At 37.5% G+C, this 15521-nt stretch overlaps 1 protein-coding gene across 1 annotated transcript in view; it reads left to right on the top strand.

Annotated features, from left to right (window-relative positions):
- The window catches only part of LOC138765302 (adhesion G protein-coupled receptor D2), a 326991-nt gene that overhangs the window by 21902 nt on the left and 289568 nt on the right, over positions 1 to 15521 (top strand). The window contains exons 4-7 of the mRNA XM_069942347.1: positions 1838 to 1923; positions 2550 to 2834; positions 3396 to 3507; positions 13622 to 13756. Of these exons, the coding sequence (XP_069798448.1) occupies positions 1838 to 1923; positions 2550 to 2834; positions 3396 to 3507; positions 13622 to 13756 (618 nt within the window). The remainder of the gene's footprint in view (positions 1 to 1837; positions 1924 to 2549; positions 2835 to 3395; positions 3508 to 13621; positions 13757 to 15521) is intronic.

Genomic DNA, 15521 nt, shown 5'->3' with positions numbered 1-15521 from the left:
AGAGCCCATGGAATTACAGGAAGGATACTACCATGGTTAGAGCATTGGTTCATAGACAGGAAACAAAGAGTTGGAATAAAGGGATCCTACTCTGGTTGGCTACCTGTTACCAATGGTGTTCCGCAGGAGATGGAGTTGGGGCCACTTCTTTTTACATTGTATATAAATGATTTGGATTATGGAACATATGACTTTGTGGCTAAATTTGCAGACGATACCAAAATAGGTGGTGCTAAAGATATAGAAAGGTGGCAGAGTAACTTGGATAGATTAGGAGAATGGGCAAAGAGATGAAAGATGAAATACAATGTCATACACTTTGGTAGAATAAATAGATGGACAGACTATTATTTAGATGGGGAGAAAATTCAAAATTCTGATGTGCAAAGGGATTGAGAGTCCTTGTGCAGGATAACTTGAAGAAGGCAAATTCAATGTTAGCATTGATTGCTCAAGGAAGAGCATTTCAGAGCTGGGATGTAATGTTGAGACTCTATAGAGCACTGGTGAGACCTCACTTGGAGGACAATGTACAGTTTTGGGTGTCTTATTTGAGAAAGGATGTACAGACATTGAAGACCATTCAGAGAATGATACCAGGAATGAAAGGGTTAGCATATGAGGAATGTTTGTTGGTTCTTGGTCTGTACTCGTTGATGTACAGAAGGATGAGGGTGCTGAAAGGCCTGTACAGAGGCGATGTGGCAAGCTTATTTCCCATGGTAGGGGAGTCTATGACAAGAGGGTACAACTTCAGCATAAAAGGCAGCAATTTAAAACAGAGATGCCAAGAAATTTCTTTAGCCAGTGGATTGTGAGTCTGTGGAACTTGTTGCCACAAGCAGCTGTGAAAGTGAGGTCGCTGGGTGTATTTAAGGCAGAAATTGCATGTATTTTATTAGTCAAGACATCAATGATTATGGGGAGAAGGCCGGTGAGTGGGTTGAGTGGGAGGAAGGATCAGCGCATGATAGAATGGTTGAGCAGACTCGATGTGCCAATTGGCCAGCTTCTGCTCCTATATCTTGTGATCTTGTGACATCATCTAATGTTTCTGAAGTTTCAAAGACTTTTCCTCTGATTTTATAGTTCATGAGAATGCTTGCTATGATCATGTGATTAAGAGAATCCTGAATTGCATTTCTCTTTTTTTATTCTGCTAGATGATGATTTCAGGCTTTAGACCAACGGGTCTGGGATATTTTCCTGAATGCATTTGCTATCCTTGCTGATTTTGAGAAGCATTCATATTGGGATCTGTTGTCAATGCAATATTGGCTGTGAATATTGCATTCAGAATTGTCATGTGGGGTGCATAGAATGATTCCCAGCTGGTATGCGAGGAGCTTTTGAATAAACTACATATATTTTTTAGTTATTCATATCTTTCTGTGGTCAGAAAACATAGCTCACAGCACCTATAGGAGAGTATCCAATGTGATATTACATTTTATCTGTATTCATCAATTACTTGTGAAATTACATCCAAAAATTTGAGAGCAAATAGTATTTTTAGAGGGCAGGTAGGAAATTATGCAAGATTGGGAATCTTCTCAGCAGGATCACTAGTTTCCAACTGAATTCTGTGGATAATAGCAGATGTCCGTGCTAAATCAGGATGTAGAAATGTATATTAGAAGTGTTATGAGAAAGATAGTAAAAAAATATAAGTAATTGGGGAAATTAAGGTTGGAGTAAGATTCCTTTTATAATGTGTATTTTGTTTAAATTTAAGTTTGCTAATATCTGGGTGGGTCAGTGTTTGATTTTAATATTATATGTAATATATGCCCAGTGTTTTGTAAAATATTCATTATTTTCTATTGCTTTTTTTCAGAGATTTATGAACAATTGCAAGTCTTTACTTCTCGACCTCCCTCTGAATTTTTCCTACATATAAAGGAAAAGTTTGCAGGTGTTCCAGTAAGTAATAGAATTGGATCCTATATGATCATGAATTATGGTTGTATTTTAAGGCATACCTTGATGCTTGCATCATTGCTATGCACATGAACTTGAAGTATGCAGAAAGAAAGAAGTACTTGAGCTGGACCAAGGTTCATTGCGCTCATTTGGGCTGAAACTCAAATTGTACATCTGTAGTAGACCTGCTGGATCTCAACATGATCAGGAGCAGGAGAAGAGGATCGATTTATCCAGAGACAGATTTATACGAAGAAATTGTTACTCAGACATGGTACTTGCTGTTGATAGAGACCTCCCATTCCTCCTACACAAGTGTATGTATCACCATGCCTATTTGTGGTCCTTTACTGCTTAGCCTTCAAATTCTTCAATAGGTATGTGCCAAATGGTGCAGTCTGATATTTGTGTGGCAAGCTGAAAGGCATCTTGTTGAGGAGAGATGAAAACATCCCCTTAGAGTAGAGAGGACCAGATTTCTTTCAGAAGGCAGACCATGGTGTGCACTATGTATTGATATTGAAATATTTATGTCAACAACATGATTTGAAATATGTAATATTTAATAATGGAGTCTATATGATAATAGTGTATTGTTGCAATTAATACTGTATTGGTTGCTTCAGATTTCAGATTATCTTTTGCTGAACAAAAGTGATTATCCTCAAAATATGACGAGTGCAAATTACATCACCACTGTATTACTAGAGGCAGCTGATGAAAACCATGTCAGACTTACTTCCGCTGACTTGCTTGGACTGACAAGGTTTCTCAGAAATGTTGCTGAACTAGATTTTGAGACAGAAGCTAATAATTCAAAAACAGTTTTGAGCTTGGCTACTAATTTTGTAAAATTGGCAAGTGAACTTATTGATGCCAAATGTTCCTTGGAATGGTTCCTAATATCAGAGGTGAGAATGGTTAATTTTATTATTCTACAAAACATAATTAAATAGAAAAATATTTTAGAAATGATGTATCTGGTGAAATACATTAAAACAAATATTAATCTAAATACTTAAATCTTAATCTAAAATGTTTAATATTTATATGAAGCATCTTTGAATCAAAGTTGAAAATTATACATTCCTTGAAATTTTTTTTCCAAAGGAATGATGATCAAATAGAAAATGAGATTGAATCAGGCTGTAATGTAGCTGAAGATGATTGATATTGGCTTATGGTGGAAGCGATTCATTTTTGGTCAACTATCTAAACTTTCCTATAAACTGCATAAATGATCTTTCTTTGGAAAAATTTAACATGAACATTTAAGATTTTAACATAATTTAAATGAAGGGGTCATTTCACATTTTTTACATTTATGACTTAAAGAGATTTGATAATGAACCATGCCTCGTTACAAGACTCAATGTTGGAACTGCTTGATGAATTTCAATGTATTGTAAAAGTGTCCTTCATAAGTGAATGTGTTGGAAAGAAATGCTTGTGCTTTGACTTGTATTTTTCAGGTGATACCTGGTCCATATGTTATAATTCAAAGTATTGATATGCTGACTGAGAAACTGTCTGCTATTTTGCTTTCTATTAAACCAAGTATTGTTCTGTCAACAGACAACATAGGTAAGAATTCATTTATGCTTTGAAATTGAAGATGTGGCATCTTCTGAAATATAATTTCTGTAGAGGAATGTTTGTGTTTTCAGGATGAGGACTGAGCTGATGTTAGAGAGTTTCTCTGATCACTTCAGATTATTTTAACTTTTCATGAACAAATTGATGTAATATTAAGTAAAGCAAACTAATACTAAGGTTGTTGACCACACTGCACATCTTTAAAGTTAAACAAGGGGGAATATTTTCCAAATACTTTACAGTGCCCCTTTAATTAAGATTGCCATCAATTTTGGCCTCCAAATTTGAATTCTTTTGGAAGTTAAGGTAGAGATTGAAGATTGGTATTATTCTCATTCCTATATTTAATATATTTAATTGACATATATAAGATTATTTCAGTTTCTGCTTTTATAAAGAGTAAATGTCAACTCTGAAGGATGCTTCCATATTTATCAGCTGTTAAAATTCACTCACAAAGTCACAGCCACTTTATGCAATGACCTGCTGGGTCATGCGTGAGACGGAACCATGTTTTCAATGGCAGTGAATGACTGGTGTGCTGGGAGAAATTATTAATGGTTTTGATGTTGCTGTTGTAGCACATATTTTTGGAAGGAAGAATCATCTGGTGGTTCAGCTCAAGTGGTTGACAGAAACATGCAGAACAGCACAAAAATGGGCCTTGATCCGCTGCATCCAGACCAAACATTTTGCCCATCTACATTAATCCTCTTTGCCTGCATGAGGGCAATATCCTCGTATCTTTTGTCCATTGAAATTTGAATTGATTGTATCTCATTCCACCACTAACTTTGCTAGAGAGTTTCAGAAACCAGGCACTTTCTGTGTAAAAGAATAAAATTCCCCTCTGATCTCCTTTAAAATTCCTTCCTCTCACCCCAAATCAATAACCTATTTTTGATCTCCTTTCAGGGGGAAAAGATTTTGATGATCTTCTCTATCTTCCTGACATGATAATTTATGCTTCCATCAAGTTATTGCTCAGCCTTGTTTGCTCCAAGGAAAACAAGCCCACCCTTTTCAAACTCTCCCCATAACTAAAGCCCTCCAATTAAAGCAACCTCCTGGTGAATCTTCTCTGCACTCTTTCCAGTGCAATCATGTATTTCCAATCATGTGCTGACAAAAACTGCATACAAAATGCCAAGTGCAGGTGAATGAATGTTTTGTAGATTTGCAAGATGATGTCCCAAATCTTGTATGGCCTGATTTCTGAAAACAACATGCCATGTGCCTTGTTTACCATCCTAATAAATTGTGTCACACTTTGAGGGAATGATGGACTTGGACCCTTGGGTCTCCCTGTTCATCACTATTCCTTAATACCCTATCATTTACTGTACATGTCCGAAAATACTTCACCAAAGTACATACTTGTCAGGATTAAATTTCATCTGCCAATGTTCTGCAAACTTTCCAATGAAACTATATCTGTTGTAGCCTTAGATGGCATTCCTTACTGTCACCATCACGCTCTGTCTCCTATCACCAAGCCAAGTTAGGAACCAATAAGCCAGTTAGTTTTCATGTGCCTTAATCTCTTGATCAAACTACATGTGGGACTCGTCAAATGCCTTATTTAAATCCCACAGAGAAAGTATCTACTTGCCTCCCTTCATCCATCTCCTTTATTACCTCCTTTCCCTCCTCCAAAAGATCAATCAAATTAGTGAGACAGATTATCTCTGTGCAAAGTCATCCTTACCATCCATAATGAGACATTTCTCCAATAATTTAATTACTACTGAGTTAAGGGTCACTGGACTGTAGTTATCTGGCTTAACCATGCTGTCATTCTTGAATAAAAGAACAAAGTTAGCAATCTTCTAGTTTTTAGGTTCATTATCTGTGGCTAAAAAGATGCAAAAAAATTCAACAGGGACCAGCATATTCTGGATTATATAGGGTTTCAGAGAGTACATGAGAAGGCAATTAAGAGGGCAAAAAGAGACCATGAAATATCCTTGGCAGATAAAAGCAGGCAATCTACCTTGTTTCTCATAGTATTGTGGGATGCAACCTATCTGGTCCCTGGGACTTATCCACCCTTATATATTCCAAGTCATGTAACAATTCTACTATCTTAATATTTGGTATGCTTCAGATGATTCCCTCCTTGAACCCACTATACTCTACATCCTTTTTTGGTGAAAATAGACAAGAAATATTGATAGAGTACCTCGCCCACATCTGTCTCCACATAGGTCAGCCTTTCACCCTTTGGATTCCAAAGGGAGTTCACTCCTTCTCTCGCTATTCTTTTTCTCCTAGTCTACACAAAATGACTTGAGATTCCAGTTACTTTTATTTGTCAAGGATATTTCGTGGTCTCTCTTTGCCCTCTTAATTGCCTTCTCAGGTACTCCCTGAAACTCTGTATATTCCTGAAGATGCTTGCTTGATAAGAAGTAGGCCAAGACCTACGCCACCAATCTGAAACAAATTTTGATGTCCCCATTTAACAACAGTGTCCAACATCCATCAGTGTAGATCTGTTTTAGGGGTATCTGAGGCTGCTCAAACCACACATAGTGTTCAGTACCTACGGAGGAGAAAGCCCAACTGACTGACATTTGTTTAAGACCACTTTCAAGAATAGAAGATGGCATTGGAGAGGCTGTAAGTGAAGAGCAGAGCACCCCAGATGAAAGAAGGAAAAAGAGAAGAAAAAAAGAACCCCTTAAAAAAAACATAAAGGATGAAAGAAAACATTGAAGAAATAATGAAAATCAAGAGAGAATGGGAAGAAAGAATAAAGCAACGAATCAAGATAGAAGAGAAAATGGGAGAGGATAGCCTCGTGTTTGTAGGTCAATCTTGGGCCCATGCAGACATCAACAGTGACGGTGGTGGGAATGGAGCCCTGGACTCTCCCGCAGGTCAAAAATTTAACTGGTGAGGTTGGCGTGGCAGAAACAGGACCACGATGGGGTCGGGAGAGGGTCATGAGCATGGAGACGGGAATGTTGTTGGGTGACCATGGAGTGGCAAGGGCCATGAGCGAGGAGGCAGGTGCACCGTCAGGTGACTGTGGAGGTGTGGCAGAGGCCAGCGGACGGCTCAATCTACTTGGACCCAGAGGAGAGGTGAAGGCAATGGTGGCTTCAAGAACAGGGAAGAGGAATAAAAGGCACTCACCTGGTAAGGCCAATCCATGCGGGGACTAGTAGATGGAGGCAGTGATGGGCACGTGGGGCATCAGGAATGGTGGCTGCAGGACTAGGGAGGAGCTGGGAGGTCGAAGACAGTGGAGAGAAGCATGGTCAATGTTAGCTTGAAGACTGTAGGAAGAAGAGGAAGGGAAGGAGGAGGAAAGAGAGGAACAAAAGAAAGGAAGGAAGGAAAGAAAGGAAAAGGAAGGCAGAATGCTCAGTTCCCTCTGCCAGGGACATTATGGATGCTATCCACCAGATGAACATTACTTTAAAAAATTGGTGGCCAGCCAGAATGTTATAAAAGAGAGACTAGATAATTTAACTAGCAGGATGGAAGTAACAGAAGAAAGAATAAAAAGAGTGGAAGAAAGGTTGGCAAAAAGAGGAGAGATGGACATGTGGGGGAAGGAAAAAGAAAGAATATGGGAGAAAATGAATGCCCTTGAAAATTTCAGCAGGGGAAATAATATTAAAATTATCGGGGTGAAAGAGAGAATGGAGGGAAGGGAAGAGACCTGGAGGATTCCTGAGGTGTGGCTGAGGGAGAAAATGATTGGAAATGATCTGGAGATAGAGTGGGCAGGGAGAAAATTATTGGAAATGATCTGGAGATAGAGTGGGCAGTCCAGTCTCTTGTGCCCCACCTGGGTCCAAATCAGTGACCCCGATCTGTCCTGGTTAGGTTCCTTTGCCACCAGGACAGGGAGAGTTTTACGGGCTTTGGCAAGGGGAGTGAAGGAGAGACAGGATCCAGTGGAGTTGGAGGAGTGAGAGTCCCAGAAATAAGTGTGGCAATTTTAAGGTGCAGGAGGGAATTTGACCAGCTGAAAAAAATCTTAGGAAAAAAGGAATTGAGTTTGCTCTCCTTCACTCTACACTGTCGAAGATATTTAGAGCGGGAGGGGAGGTTTTTTTTTACAGACCCTCAGGAAGCATTGATTTATGTAAAAACCCTATTGCCCTCCCAGGTCTAAATATAAATAAGGGGTAAAGAAAAAAGGGGAATTATTGATTGAATTTAACAAAAATCTAATAATATTGTCAACTGTTCTTCTATTCTTAATAAAACCTGTTTGATCCACTTTAATCAATTTAGGTAAACATTTAGCTAATCTATTGGCGTATTCAATAACAAAAAATGACAAAGGATCCTTCCCTTTTTTAAAAAATAACTGTTATTAATGCTGTTTTAAATGACTCAGATAAATCACAAGGATCTTCCATTTGCTCTAACAGTCCCATGAATATAGGAATCAATAACTCTTTAAATTCTTTATAAAACTCTGGAGAGAAACCATCTTTGCCTGGAGCCTTATTATTTGGTAAAGACATCAATATGTCATATATTTCTGCAAGGAATTGTTAATTTGGTTTTCTCTTCTATATTTAATTGAGGCAAAATAATAGTGACAAATATTCATCTATTTTATCTCCATCAAAGATTCCAATTGGTATAATTTCTTATAAATGTCATAAAAACATCATTAATGCCCTGTGTTTTATGTAATATTACCCAAATCTTCTTTTATAGCTAGTATTGTTCTTGATAATTGTTCAATTGCCATGCTAGAACTTTATGCGCTCTATCTCCCAACTCATAATATTTTTGTCAGGTTCACCTTGTATCTCTCTCCACTCTGTGTTTGTATTGTATTAAATTTCAATTTTAAAAAATCCAATATTAATTTCTGATCATTTATTTGATTTTTTAATTCTTTTTCCATCTTTATTACTTCATTTTCCAGATGATTAACTTCAGACATATATTATTTTTTAACCTTAGCTGTATAACTTATTATTTGTCCTCTTAAATAAACCTTCATATAATCCCAAACTACAAACTTATTGGTTACAGAATGTTTGCTAAGGTCTAAAAAAAAAACTACCTGTTGTCTTATAAATTCACAAAAATCTTGCCTTTTTGACAATGCAGTATTAAACCTCCATCTATAACTTCTATTTTGTTCTTCCTCCAATAAAACTGACAAAACCAAAGGTGAATGATCAGACAATATCCTTGCTTGACATTTAATATTTTGAACTCTTGCTTGCAGTTGAGAGGAGATTAAAAAACAGATCTATTCATGAATATGTCATGTCTAAAGGAATAAAATGAATAATCTCTAATATCAGGGTGCATTCTTCTCCAACTATCCACAAGTTTCATTTCATGCATAAAATTCTTCAAAATTTTAACTACCTTGTTTTTAACCATAATTCCACCTGATCTGTCCACCTTGGAATCAAAAGTAAAATTAAAGTCTCCTCCCATAATTACTTTCCCCTTTGCATTAGTTAATTGCATAAAGCATCTTGTATAAATTTTTCCATCGTCTATATTCAGTGCATATATATTCATCAAAGTCCAAAATTCAGAATAAATCTTACAATTTACCATCACATATCTCCCCACTTTATCAATATCTTAATTGGTAATTTTTTATTTATTAATTTTGCTACCCATCCAGCTTTAGAATTAAATGAAGAAGACAATACTTTTTCTACCCAGTCTCTCTTTAATTTTGCATTTTCTATTTCCATCAAATGAGTTTCTTGTAAAAAAAGTCACATCTACTTTAGTTTTTTTTTCGTATAGCTTAATAACCTTTCTCTCTTTATCAGATTCTGAATTCCATTAATATTAATACAAATAAAATTAAGTTTCCCCACCATTAGACACCAAAATTAAAGCATATATCCATCCAGTGTCCCCCTCCTGTCTCCCCACTCACCTCAACCCTCCCTGTATAATACACTACAAATATAAGCAGTCCAGGCTTAAACCAAAGAAAGAAAAGATAGAGAATGGAAAAGGGAAGAAATAAGTTGAGAAAAACCCCAGAGGCACTTGATGTTAGTGTCTCTACTCCCATGATCTATGCAGGATGCAAAAGATATCACATTAATGTCCATGACTCTGCAGTGGTCAGCATCATATTCCCCACTAACTCACTCAAAATACCATACCATCCCTTACAATAATCTTTTCAATAGACCTTATAATCCATTAATTTTATCAAATTCAATAGATCATGCACATTATAGGTTAAACCTTCCTTCCCCTTTAAGCTCTCTCAAACCACAATATACTTTCAGTTACAGCAGAAATCTTTCAGTTGTGTAATGAATTCAGGTATCAACAGCCATCTGTTGATCTTGAGCAGGCAATGAATTGGCATATACCTTTGCTTCATTAGGTTCAGTAAAAAGTCTATTCCTCCCTCTCGGGACAAATACTTTCAATACAGTTGGATGTCTAAAAACAAAGGCATAGCCTTTTTGCCATAATACATTTTTAAACTGGATTAAACTCTTTTGTCTTTTTCAACAATTCAAAACTTGTGTCTGGATAAAAGAAAATCTTATTTCCATAAATCGAAGGTGATCGTCTTTCTTTAGTTTGCTTTGCCGCCAACTCCAAAACCTTTTCTCTTACTTCATATCGAAGGAATATGACAAGTATTGGATGGAACCTTTGGTCTGACTGAGGTTTAGGACTCAATGCCCTATGGGCTCACTCTATCTCCAAATCTCCTTGAAATTCATCCTGACCCAAAAATATTTTCATATCTTGACCTTCATCCCCTTCTTTAAGTCCAACAGTCTTAATATTATTTTGTCTACTAAAGTTTTCCAAGATGTCTATTTTTTGCATTAACTGATTATGATTTGCAGCTGCTTCTGCTTGTACTTTCTTCATTTGGTCTTTGATATTTTGAATCTCAAATTCATTCCCTTTAATTTTACCATCCACTATTTCAAATCTAGTGTCCACTCGTTGCATTAATCTTTCCATCTTATCACCATTCTTTCTTACTTCATCAGTTAATACTTCCATGGATTGTCAAAAAAAGTCTAAAAATTGTTTCATTTCTCCAGTAGATAAGGAAGCCTCTGCACCTTTTTCTATTTTTTTTCTTGATTGTTGGTTGATCTTGATCTTTCCTTTGCTTTTCCAGGTCTTCTTCTTGATCACTGGAGCTGTGGGTGTATAGAATCTTTTAAAAAATCTCCCACTTTTTTATGTGCTCTGCACATGCGCAAGGAGTCGCACATATGCAGAGTCACTTCTTCAGTCGATGATGGTAGCCATTGTCAGAGGAGACCTTGTGCACCAGTGTTCCAGGTTTCCCTGGCTTCTGGCCTCTCCTCTTTGGATGCTACCTTATGAACAGCTCCAGGATCCTTTCTCAAGGTAGACCTCTCTTCCTTGTTTCTTTTCTTGCTCAATTTCTTGTCCTTTATCCTTCTTTGGTGGCATTGTTATTGACTTCTGTATCTCTTCAGACAGTTCTTCCTTATAGTTTCTGTAAATTTTATAGTATTTTTTTAATCATTTTTTCTCAATTTTTTCAAGGAGAGCAGGAATTATTAGTCTAACCCCATGTCATCACACAGCACGCCCCTCCCAAAACACCCTTGACCCAGAACAACTTAATACAATTTCCTGCATCAACTGTACATCACACCTCAAAAACGACATAAATCTAACCCAAAAATCTCAGAAATGTGCTTTAGGTGTGGTGTGGAGATTGGAACCTTTATCCATTCTACCTGGCTGTGCACAAAGGTGAGATGCTTCTGGAAGGACTTGGGGGTCATTTTGGAAAAAAAATTACAAAGGTGGATTTTCCACAAGATCTTGAATTGTATCTACTGGGGAACATTATGGATGTGTGCTTTAGGCTGTACAGATACCAAATTCAGTTTGTGAAGGTCACCTTGGCAGTAGCCAGGAAATGCATAGCAGTCACATGGAAGTTCGACTCCCAATTAAATATTACATGATGAAGAGAATCATGTATAATTTAAGGAGGAGATATGAACATTTATTAGAGAGTGGCAACCTTATTTGCAGTATATGGGCCTGTAGATATGATTATCCCCCTTCAGAATAAGGGTGATGAAACAATCCTTCCCAACAGAGAAATGATTGGGATCAATGTTATGTGATGTGGTGCAGGTGACGTGCTCTATTAGTCATTTTTTCTTTTTATTCCTCACCCTTGATTATCTTTGATTATTCAGTAATCTTGGAAGGTTTCTCTCTCTCTCTCTCTCTCTCTCTCTCTCTCTTTCTCTTCCCCCCCCCCCCCCCCCACCCCAACCAGGCTTTTTCCTAGGTGTGAGAGAATATATAGAAAAGTTTTTGGGAGATAAATTGGGAAAAGTAGAGTAGGTTTCATACGTACACTTTCAGAAAGATCTTATTTGAAATACTGGAGAATTCATATCCACACTGTCTTTGCAGAAATTGTGAAGAGTGGATATGGAAACTTCACAAGAGGGTATTAATTGAATTGAACTGACATTGGGGAATAATGGACTATTGTCTTTAAAGCAACAGCAAGAGACATACTGTCTCCTGATACCTTTTTGCAAGGCTTTTTTATTTATTTATTTACCTAAAAGGAACAGATGAACCAGAAGACTGACTTCTATTGTTTGATGGAGAAGCTCAGGTGATTTTTTGCAAGCAGTCTGGGTGAGTGAGAGAGAGGGAAAGAGGGAGAAGGAGTGAAACAAGTTGTCTCAGCCAGTGTGGGTGAGACAGAGAAGCTTGTTGGAACTGAAACAGAAGCTCCAAAGTGAAGGATAGCTGAAAGTGCTGGCTGTCTGGTGTTTTGCTTGGAATAAGGGAAACAGAAAGGAACTCTGTAGTAACCTGAAGGAAAGAGGTTATCATCTGAAAAACCCTGATGGGGCAAGTTTCATCAGTAAGACACTGAGGTGACTAATGGTAGTGCCTCAGTTGTGGAAATCCTAGAACAACACATCTCTCTCTGCAAAACCTACAAGAACCTTCCTGAGTGGTAACCATTTACCTTTTGAGGACCAAAGCCTGGTGAACTTTATACATGTTAAATTCTGTGCACAGTATAAGAATTGTCTGCAACCAGTGAACTTGGAAGGATGAGAAGTGAGGTTGGACTATGAACCAAAGAACTTTTCTAAATTTACACCCACATTACATACACATGTGCTTAGAATTAGAAGGGGATTAAGTTGGGTTAAGTTAAAAATAGAATTAAGTTAAGGTTTGATTCCATTTTCATGTTTAAAGTTAATTAAAAACAACTTTTGTTTAAGTAACCATTTGTCGTGGTGAATATCTATTGGGTTTTGGGGTCCTTTGGGCTTGTAACAGTAGGGATCATTGACCCTACAGGTATTTGTTTTTTTTCATATCTGAATAATTTATATGTCTTTATTCTTAGTTGTATCGGGGGAAGAGGGGTGGGGAAATAAAAAAATGGATTCTGGATATTATACTGGTGTTGGAAGAGATTGTATTGTATGTTTGAATTTACACGAGTCTATGAAATCAAAAATAATATATTAAAAAAGATATTTGCTTGACAATAGTTGTTGACACCCACTATGCACATTTTTTCATTATCAAACCTTCAAAAATCTTTGTCATACAAAGTTCCCTAATCTTGCTATTCTTTCCTTTTGCCTTTACTGGAATTCTACTGGATTCTTGAAATCTTTGCTAATTCTCTTTTAAAAGAATACCATTTATCAGATGTTATTTTAACTGCAAGCCGCTACTTTTGCTAGCTACCCTCTTTCACAATCAAAATCAGCCTTCCTTCAGTTGAGGACCTGAAATTGAGGATGAAACTTATCCTTTTCTATAATTGCCTTGAAACATACAGAATTATTTACACTATTTCAAATATGTTCCCCAATGACAATTTCTACACCGTGGGGACACAAGAGACTGCATATGCTGGTAACTTAGGCAGGATTCATGGAGGGAAATGGACAGTCAACATTTTGGGTGGAAACCCTGCTCACCATCTTCCAAGCTTCATTTCCTTGGATGAGGTTAATTACAGCCTCTTGTCTGGTGGGTCCTAAACTCCAGAAAAGGGAGTTTAGGTTGGGTTGGAGGAAGGCAAAGCCTGTAGCATCTTACATCTAATTTCATCTTGCAGATGTGCAGATTGAAACAAGCCAGTTGTCCAGTCTGGGAAGTAGCTTTATTTACAAACCAACGTGTCTTTCTGCTCGAGATCGAGTGGATGAAATCCAAGTTCCTGGTTCAGAAATGTCTCGACTTTTTAATTCAGGTAAGTGATATGAATGTCTTAATCTAAATTCCATGTAGAAACTGTAGTCATCTTCATGTTGCCTTCAGGAAGGGAAAACCAGATGTGTACAATCCAGTGATCATTGAGGGATCAGATGTAGAGAGGGTGAGCAAATTCAAGTTCTTGGGAGTCACTTTCTTGGAGGATCTTTCTGGACCCATCACACTAATGACATCGTGAAGAAAGCATGTCAGTGCCTTTACTCCTTCAGGAGTTTGCAGAGGCTTGGTATGATCTCAGAAAACCTGGCAACATTTCTGCAGATGTGTGGTGGAAAGTGTGCTCACCAGCTGCATCACAGACTTGTATGGGGACACCAATACCCTTGAACATAAAACCCTGTCAAAGGTAGTGGACATAGACCAGGACATGACAGGCAAGACCTTCTCCACCATCACGAACATCTACAGGGAACACTGCTGTCAGTGAGCAACAGCAATCATCAAAGATCCACACCACCCAGCACATGCTCTGTTCTCAATGCTACCATCAGGAAAAAGATATAGATACCACAAGACTCGCAGCACCAGGTTCAGGAACAGCTGCTACTCCTCCACCATCCAACTCCTCAAAATTAATCTCAATCAGGAACTCATTTAAGGACTCTTACTTTTGCACTTATTGGTTTTTCCTCTCTATATTAAACAGTTTGTTGACATTTCTTGTTTACATCTGTGCATCCTGTACATTTTTATTGTGGTACCATGAAGTGGAAATTCTTCCTGGCCCACAGGAAAAACAATCTCAGAGTTGTACGTGATGTCCTATATGTACTCTGACAATAAATCTGAAATCTGATTCCTCCTGCTGAGTGGCCACCATTGATCCATTTTAATGTCATTGTTGCCATAAAGGAGAAACACAGCTGCTCCTCTGAGAAGATTCTCCAAAGAGACTGCCGGACTCAACAGAACTCAGCTGAAAAATGCTAAATGAGAATACAAGACTAGTTTTGTGGAGTGATGGGCAACCCTAGATGTGAAGAATAACATTTAATTTCGCAGTGTCCATTGAGTTAGTTGATTTCAGATAATATACCAACAGATGTATTCCAATTGGCATCAATTCTCCAGGCATGGAGAATTGCACCAGCATTCCGATCCAATCAGCCACTCCAGATGGAATTTACTGATGTACTTGTGCAGTGCTTATCTGCAACATCTTCAGAATAAATTGCCAAACTGCATTCACAGTTGAGAGTTCTAACTGTAAATTGATCATCTTGGTAGGCTACATAGAGTATCAGTTGAGCCCAGGAAAGACTTCACTTGCAGCTTTTGAAAAGATATTTCCTTGCATTTTCAAAATTGAATTACATTGATCTCATATGTTTCATAGTGAGCCCAACCACCGTATACATAAGGGTGTTTAAAAAGGAAATATTCAAGTGAAGAATGCTGCTTAAGAGTATAGGATCTGTGTAGCTTGGGACAAAAGGTATAGATGCAATTTAAAGAGGGATATTCATTAAAATGTAATTTTCTAAATGCAGATTTATTTGATCTGTTAATTATCTGCTTATGGTGTGTAAAAGAGAACCTTGAAGATTTTCGGTCATGAGCAAAATGGTGGTTAAATCAGTGGACAATGGATAACATCCTGCGTCACTGATCCGGAGACACGAGCTCAAACCTGAGCATGGGAGCTGGGTATTTAAATTAAAGTTGTTAAATAGATCTGGCATTGAAACAAAAAAGCTACTTTGTAATAATAGGCACAAAACTGCTGGACTGTAGTAAAAGCA

Source organism: Narcine bancroftii, chromosome 5 (assembly GCF_036971445.1).
Source record: "Narcine bancroftii isolate sNarBan1 chromosome 5, sNarBan1.hap1, whole genome shotgun sequence".
Taxonomy (NCBI): Eukaryota; Metazoa; Chordata; class Chondrichthyes; order Torpediniformes; family Narcinidae; genus Narcine; species Narcine bancroftii.
This window is presented reverse-complemented; position numbering and strand designations above follow the sequence as displayed.